The sequence below is a fragment of the Hyaena hyaena genome, unplaced genomic scaffold (assembly GCF_003009895.1).
Source record: "Hyaena hyaena isolate Hyena2069 unplaced genomic scaffold, ASM300989v1 scaffold_683, whole genome shotgun sequence".
NCBI lineage: Eukaryota > Metazoa > Chordata > Mammalia > Carnivora > Hyaenidae > Hyaena > Hyaena hyaena.
In genome coordinates this window covers 178,607-187,142 of record NW_024081314.1, presented here as the reverse complement: position 1 = coordinate 187,142, position 8,536 = coordinate 178,607, and the positions used below count along the sequence as shown (strand labels likewise).

Below are 8,536 nucleotides of genomic sequence, written 5' to 3'. Positions count from 1 at the left end.
TACCACCCCAAGGAAACACAGTGATTGCAAAACCTGCCTGTGCCATTTTGATAGGTGATATGTGAGATCTTACAGGTGCATTTTTGTTATTAAAGTCCTGAGCCACCTGGCTGGCTCACTTGAAGAAGCACACAACTCTTGATCTTGGGGCTTTGAGTTCAAAGCCCTCCCCCTCCCCCTCCCGCACCTCCCCCACTTGCTCTCTCTGTCTGTCTCTCAAAATAAATAAACTTAAAAAACTGTAGATAAGCTTAAAGTGAATTACAGTTTGTGAATACCCTGGTTAAGTGACCTTGGTCAGATAACTTCTCAGGTCCCATAGTCTTTGTGAAATGTTGATCAGGTCTACCTTGAAGTGTTGAGAACAATAACTTACATAAATGCTGGAAATTACAATTATTATGACAGTTATTCTGCATAAGTAATTGCACCACGGCACAGGAATCTAAAAATGCAGTATTAGAGTAAGTGATCTGAAGAAACTAAGAGTCTATTTGCATCATTTCCACCATCCCACTCCAAAGTCTGCGCCTCCTTCCGGGTGTTGGTGGTGTCACTATGGCAACACCACGCGCTGCGCGAGGCTCCATTCTCTTCGGTTACGGAACTCGGCGGCCGCCCCACTCTCCGCAGACCAGCTACTCCACGGCGTGTCCCACCTACCTGGTCTCGGATTAATCTCCCCTAGGCCTGAGGGCCAGGAGCCACAGGGCAGGATGGCCAAGGCGGGGGCCTCTTCGGCGCTGGAGGACTTGGACCTGAGCGGAGAGGAGGTCCAGCGGCTCACCTCCGCCTTCAAGGACCCGGAGTTCCGGCGAATGTTCTCCGAGTACGCAGAGGAGCTCACCGACCCCGAGAACCGGCGGCGCTACGAGGAGGAGATCACGGCGTTAGAGCGTGAACGCGGAGTGGACGTGCGGTTCGTACACCCGCAGCCGGGCTACGTGCTGCGCACCAGTCTCAACGGGGCGCAGCGCTGCTTCGTGAACGTGTGCAGCAACGCACTGGTGGGCGCGCCCAGCAGCCGCCCCGGCCCTGCGGGCGCGGCGACCGGCAGCCAGTGGTCCCTGCCCTACAGCCTGGCTCCCGGCCGCGACTACGCTGGGGGCCGAGGCACCCGCTACACGGTCTACGACGTGGTCTTCCACCCAGACGCGCTCGCGCTGGCCCGGCGCCACGAGCGCTTCCGCCAGATGCTGGATGCCACGGCCCTAGAGGCCATCGAGAAGCAATTTAGTGTGAAGTTAGACCGTAGGAATGCCAAGACCCTGAAGATCAAGTACAAGGGGACTCCGGAGGCCGCCGTGCTGCGCACACCCCTGCCCGGGGGGGTCCCGGCCCGGCCCGGAGGGGAGCCGGAGAGTCCTCTCCCCGATTTCCCCTACCCCTACCGGTTCCCGGCAGTGGCCGGGAACTCCGTGGTCCCCCGGCCCCAGGCACCCTCCCCTCCAGAGGCGGTCCTGCAGCCCGCCCCCACCGAGCCTCGCTACAGCGTGGTGCAGCGCCACCACGTGGACCTCCAGGATTACCGCTGCTCCCGGGACTCGGCCCCTAGTCCGGTGCCCCGGGAGCTGGTGGTCACCATCGAGCTGCCGCTGTTGCGCTCGGCCGAGCAGGCGGCCCTGGAGGTGACGGGAAGGCAGCTGTGCCTTGATTCAAGGAAACCCGACTACCAGCTGCGGCTATCGCTCCCGTACCCGGTGGACGACAGCCGCGGTAAGGCGCAGTTCAACAAGGCCCGGCGACAGCTGGTGGTCACACTTCCCGTAGCACTACCCGCCGCGCGCCGAAAACCTACAGCGGAGCCGGAAGAGCCCGTCTACCCGTCCGGAACTGACGGCGCGGCCTGCGCTTCCGCTCGCGAGGGGGAGGCGGGCCCCGTAGAGTCTGGTGCGGAGATTAGCGGCCTGGAACCCGGGTTACCCGGGGCTGCGGACCTGGAGATCGCCAGCCCAGCCGCCGCTGCAGAGGAGCTTGTCTCTAAGCCCGAGGAGCAGGACTTGGACGAGCAAGCGGTGTGGACAACGGGCATCGAGGAGGAGCCGCCTTGCGTAGCAGGGAACTCAGCTGGGGACAGTGGAGGAGGGTCCTCTTGTGCTTCCTCTGGGGACCTTGACAGCGGGTCTTCTGCAGGAAGAGGGACTGCGCAGGGAGATCTCACTGCTGAGACGCACGTGATCGGGGAAGGTGCTACATCTGATCGAGCCATGGGTGGTCCGAGGACGGGCAGCCGGGAACCATTGTGTCCTCCTCTGCGGTGTAATCAGGATGAAGGATCCCTGACTCTGCTAATTCAAGTGCCCCGGATCCAACCGCAAAGCCTTCAAGGGGATGTGAGCCCCTTCCGGTACAAATTGTGCTTCTCCACCCAAGACTTAGTTTATTATTCTTTCTTTTTGCAATTCGCTCCAGAGAATAAATTGAGTACCAAAGAACCTGTGGTTAGTATTTCTTCAAACAATGCAGTGATAGAACTGGCCAAATCTCCAGAGTGCCATGGACATTGGAGAGAGTGGTATTATGGTTTAAACAACGATTCTTTGGAGGTAACAGTTCTTTCTAGACTCTTAATATTTGAAATATTCTATCCCAGTTTTAAAATTTACCATTAAATTGACCCTTGAACAACACAAGGTGGAACTCCCTGGATCCACTTAAAGGCAGATCTTTTTTGATACAGTAGAAAGCTTTAAGTATATTTTTTAAAGATTTTATTTTTGAGTGATCTCTACATCCCACCGGAGATCAAGAGTTGCAGGCTCCACTGACTGAGCCAGGCAGGTGCTCCTGTTTTCTCTTCTGATTTTATTAACATTTTGTTTCTCTAGTTTGCATTGTAAGGAAAATGCAAAATATGTGTTAATGCTGTTTATGTTATCAGTAAGGCTTCCAGTCCGTAGTAGGCTATTAGTTAAGCTTTAGGGCAGTTAAAAGTTGTAGGTGAATGTTTGAACTGTCGGGTGGGGTACGCCACAACCCCCGTTGTTGAAGATTAACTGTATAAATATTGTTAAGCAACATCAAGATCAGCTACACCTCTTACGGGCAAGGTACTCTAGAACTTAGGGCTGAGCATTACCTAGTTTACTTAGGATACTGTTTTCATGAACAGTATGTTGTACTGTAGTTGCTACTACACTTTCAAGGTTATTGAGATTCTTGAATTTCATATTCAGTACTTCAGTACTATTAACGATTTTTTAAAACAAATTTTAAATTTGAAGTTCTAAGGAACTTTTTAAACTCATAAATTAACAGTTGGTGGTTTTCACTGAGGTATATATCTGTGTTACATGTAATTTTTTTTTTTTAGCTTTTAACAAATGCAAGGGTTGAATTCCCAGAAATAAAACTTGTTGCAGATTATATATTGAAAATTAACTTTTTAGTCTTGGGCTTTAACTTGCCAGAAATTTTCACTTCTTTCTATACTCTTCCTGGGTATTTGCTAATAAGTTATATTTTATGAGGGGTATCTTCTAGGAGAAGTGGTTAATTTGAAACTATCCCCAAATGGTAAATAAGCCAGGTCTAGGTAAGATGCTTTGTGAGACTATAATATGAAATTGACTATCTGCTTATATCATCATAAGGAGGAAACTTAGGAAAGGGCAGTCGTTTCTTGTAATTGTTTTATTTATTTTTAAAGTTTATTGAAGTAATATCTGCACCCAACGTAGCCTTCAAACTCACAATCTGAGATGAAGAGTCACATGCTCCTCTGAATGAGGCAGCCAGGTACCCCTGTAATTGTTTTTTTTTTTTTTTACATATTAATAAATGTAAAAATAAAACTGGGAAGAAGGCTTTATGGATAAGCAGTTGAGAGAATACTAAAGAACATATTTTAATCTAATTTTCTAGAAAGCTAATGTTTTAGCAGGTAAACCAGACCAAAATGGGATTAGGGCAACTGTGTGTTAGATCTTTGATGCCTGAAATAGATTTAGAATTACTTCGTTCATCATCACATTTGCTAAGGCTAATGGAACCATAATAGTCAATTATTTTTCTTTACATTTCACTGGACTAGGCTCTAAGTATTAAAATTATTTGGGGCTCCTGGGTGGCTCAGTCGGTTAAGTGTCAAACTTTGGCTCAGGTCATGATCTCACAGTTCGTGGATTCGAGCTCCGCGTCAGCCTCTGTGCTGACAGCTAGCTCAGAGCCTGGAGCCTGTCTTTGGATTCTATATCTCCCTCTCTCTGACCCTCCCTTGCTCACGCTGTCTCTCTCTGACTCTCAAAAACAAACAAATAAATAAATAATAAAGTAACATTATTTTAAAATCACGAGTGATGAGTGACTAGACATATATAATGATTAAATTACTGCATTATATGGAAATATAAAGAGACTGGATTGTGATGGTCAAGGTCAGAATTTTTACTTTACACATAAACAAGTGCAAAATTATATATAAAAGCCTTAAATATTCACTGGAAATTTTCCTACACCTATAGGACCACTAAACTGAATAACTTTTAGAGTAAAATCAGCCATTAGAATAAGGCAAGTTTATGCAAATCCTCTATATTTTAATCATAACCATTTCCATTACAAATATTACTTTTCCTTGGGTTTACTGAGGACTAAAGTATTTGGTGTATTTTTGTGCAACTAATGTGTTTTTCCAGAGACAGGAACCTTAGAAATGCTTTTAATTGGGGAATGTTTCTATCATTGGTTATTCTGGAACTTAAAATAAAGCCAAGGAAATTACCCCAAATTAAGGTTTTTCTGTATCCAGGGTTCACTTTGGTAGTCATTCACCAAGTGTAAATACTGTATAAAATAAGAGAACTTGAAACTTGTCTCTGATTTTGCCCTCCTATTTGAACCACATAATAAACTGTGTTTATTTGGAAATTTGTTTTTATGAAAGTATTTTATTTCGGGCAACAAGAAACTGATTTTATGAATTTTAAATATGGTTATCCCATCAACATCCTAACTATATACCTATGTTCATTTGACATGAATATGCACAAATTGCTTTGTGTTTGAGATTCTGGTAGAAGTGATTTATACATTTCCTAATAGTAGTTTGGAGATCTTTCCCAGGTCAGCCTCTTGAAATCTGCCTAATTCTTATAAATAGCTATATGCTAGTGTCATGCTGGATTCTATCAATATGTAAAAATAGAATATACTTCTCAAATAAAAGATTATATTCGGGCTTACCTGGCCAAGAACTAAAAGGCAAACTGGTCACACAAAATTGGAATAAACCCCGTCATGTATATTTCTTAGCTGACTCATTAGGAAGTATTCTAAAATTAAATTACATTTTATAGCTGTGACTGCATTTATAGACCTAGAGGTGATGTTATTCTTATAAAATATTAAGAGAAAAAAGAAAGAAAAATAATATTTATAAGATTATCTCAGGTTGTTAACAGAAACTTAGAAAAGGAACTAGGATTTTTTAAAGACTTTCCTTTTAGGGCCTTTGCCGACGTATGTACTCTTGCTACTCTTAACTGCTGTGTACAATAGTTTTCTTCTGCCAAAACAGCACAGGAGTAACATTAAACATTTTAAAGTATAATCCTGAACTGTGTAAGAAGTTTTATGAGCTGTTCTTAGATCACCTGTGTCAAGAATGACTTATAAGGCCGAATATTTTTTCTCTTATTTTAGGAAAAGCTGTTTGTCAATGAAGAAAATGTTAATGAGGTACTTGAAGAGGTCCTGAGCTCTCCATGTAAACAGACAATGTCCTTAACCCCACCATTAATTGAAGTTCTTCAGGTTACTGATAGTAAGATTCAAATTCATGCAAAGGTAAGGATTCGGTGCCCTTTGTAGAGTAGTGATTTAGGACGAGATTAAAGCCTAACCAATATCTTAATTTTTGATTTTTTGATGTCATAACTTTAAAGTATATGTACATAGTATCTGGGAAGACTTAAGAGGAGTAAACATTTTTTTGTATGTATTTTACAATGTGCCAAACACTCTGCAATTTTCACACAGACCTTATTTAATCCCAAAATAACTCTCCGTTGAGGAATAGAGTAAAACTAACTTGGGAAGTTTGAGTACCAGTCCAGGAACAAGCAAGTCTTTTTGACTTTCAGTCCATGGGAAGGAGCTGGGTCATTCAGGTTGTTCATTCTTTCTAGTTGAACCATAAGTTTGGTTATTTTGTAAAATTATGTATTTATTTTTATTTTAGAAAGGGAGAGAGAGCGAGCATGGGGGAGAGGGGCAGAGGGAGAAATGAACTTTTTTTTTTTTTTTTTAAGTTTATTTTGAGAGGGATTGTGTGCCCGGGAGTGTACAAGTTGGAGGAGGGTCAGAGGAAGAGGAAGAAAGGGAATCCCAAGCAGGTTCCACACTGTCAGTGTAGAGCCCAGTGCAAGGCTTGATCTCACAGATTGTGAGATCATGACCTAAGAAGCCCAAATCAAGAGTTGGACGCCCAACTGACTGAGACACCCAGGTGCCCTGGGAGAGACGATCTTAAGGAGCCCAATGTGGGGCTTGATCCCACGATCCTGGGCTGTGGAATCATGATCTGAGCCCAAATCAAGAGTCCCACGTTCAACCCCCTGAGCTACCACATACCCCTAGTTTGGTTATTTTTACTCTTCCAATATTGGACACAGATAATTTAGTAACTAGCACAACTGATTTATATATGAATGTAGGGAGAGAGTGGCTCTAAAGAATCACAGGAATTCAAGAAATTCAAGCATGACCTTATTAAAATGACTACTAAGGGTTTATAGGCCAGAATTATTTTATCTTGAAGGAGATGAGCAGTCACTGGAATGAATTAATCAAGAATTAATGCGGGACGCCTGGATGGCTAAGTCAGTTACACATCGGACTTTGGCTCAGGTCATGATCTTGCGGTTCATGAGTTCCAGCCCTGCATCAGGCTCTGTGCTGACAGCCTGAACCTGCTTCGGATTCTGTGTTATTCTGTGTTTCTCTCTGCTTTGTCTCTCTCTCTCAAAAATAAACATAAAAAAAAAAAAAAAAAAGAAAGAAAAAAAGAACTAATGCCAGGTTTGCACTGACTGCATTATTAAAAAATAACTGGCAGCATTTGGAAGATGACTTTGAGGGGCAAGCCTAGAAATCTCAGATCTGCAAGGGTTGTTCCCGCACAACTTACAAAAAAAATCTGTATCCAGGGAGGACTATAATTTAATTTTCTATTGGTTTCAAAGAATTCTTAATTTGTTGTTTCTCTTGACCTAGTTGCAAGAATGTAGTAGCTCTGAGCAGCTTCATGAAAAGGAAGAAAAAGTCAATGAAGGAAGTCCCCTAACTGAAAAAGAAAATATAGAACATCCTACTGCCTCAGCAACGGATTCTGATTCATCCGTGGCAGTTACAGTACTAAAAACAGACACTTGTGGTTCAGTTGTGTGCTTGCAACAAGAGTCTCTTGGTGTTTCTCACATGCCATTTGGAAGGTCTCAGCAACCTGAGTCAAAAACGAAACCTCAATTTATAAAAGAAAAAAGTCCTGCTTACTCAAATGAGGAAAAAGATCTTTTAAAAGAACCAGTGATAACAGAAGAGAAAGAATTAGATGGACACCATCGCTCATTACTAAATGAAACAACATTTCACAATTTACCTGGTCTTGACAACATAAAAGAAACCAATATGCAGGATGGTAGTGTGCAGTTTATTAAAGGTCATGTGACTCAATGTGCATTCAGTTTTCATAATTCTTTGCTGTATGACTTGGATTAATTCTATATAATTTTAGAATTTAAAAGTTAAGAGTAAAATTTTTTGGACTTAAAATAGATTATTTTTCTGTTAACTATTATCATAAAACAAAGTATTTAAGAAAGTATAAAATTAAAATTCACAATTTTTATTCTAATGGGGAAACTGGAGATTTTTTTTGCATGTATAATTTATACAAAGTTGCCTTAATTATGGTGATTTTTGTGATTTCTCTTATGTATATTTTTTCTAATGGAGAGTTAAACATATAGTTTTAATACAACTTGTATATATTTGCTTCTGTTTGTTTTTGACTTCTTTTGTTTACCATAACATTAATAAAGTTTTAAAGTAAATATTCACTGAGTTGTGTCTGTTACAAAAATTCTCAAGAATTAACTAGAAATTAATCAGTATGTGTGTGTGGTGGGATAGAATCTCCAAACTATGCATTTGTACGTTTCACTAAACAGGATGTATTTGTGCTTGAAATAGAGATTCTTAGAACTTTACCAACCAATATTAATAACCCAAACAATTACAATACAAATACACTGAATGAAATTTGGTATTTTTGCTTCAACTCTGTATTTTACTCTTCTCATGTCTGTCACAGAAAATACAGGTTATATAGTGATACCTTTGAAAATTCAACTGCTTAAAAGATGTTTTTTGGAAGTTACTATTGCAGTATTAAGACATTTCTTGGCCTTATAGAGTACATTTATGAATATTTTTAAAAGCTTTTAAGTAATCCCTATACTCAAACATGGGTCTTGAATTTTAACTCCAATATCAAGAGTCGCATACTCCGACTGATCCAGCCAGCCAGCTTACA

At 41.9% G+C, this 8,536-nt stretch overlaps 1 protein-coding gene across 1 annotated transcript; it reads left to right on the top strand.

The window, feature by feature from the left end:
- The first annotated feature begins 716 nt into the window (after window positions 1-716).
- On the top strand, window positions 717-7,927 carry DNAAF2 (dynein axonemal assembly factor 2). The gene is made up of 3 exons (XM_039217333.1): window positions 717-2,546; window positions 5,644-5,787; window positions 7,216-7,927. Exons 1-3 carry the CDS (start codon window positions 717-719, stop codon window positions 7,717-7,719), a joined length of 2,478 nt encoding a protein of 825 aa, XP_039073264.1. The 3' UTR covers window positions 7,720-7,927.
- Window positions 7,928-8,536: the final 609 nt, after the last annotated feature.

Excerpts from the sequence above, each read along its gene's own strand:
- DNAAF2 (XM_039217333.1), top strand. The coding sequence starts at position 717 with ATGGCCAAGGCGGGGGCCTCTTCGGCGCTGGAGGACTTGGACCTGAGC. Across the intron at positions 2,547-5,643 it reads TAAACAACGATTCTTTGGAG|GAAAAGCTGTTTGTCAATGA; the intron begins GTAACAGTTCTT and ends CTCTTATTTTAG. Across the intron at positions 5,788-7,215 it reads AGATTCAAATTCATGCAAAG|TTGCAAGAATGTAGTAGCTC; the intron begins GTAAGGATTCGG and ends CTCTTGACCTAG.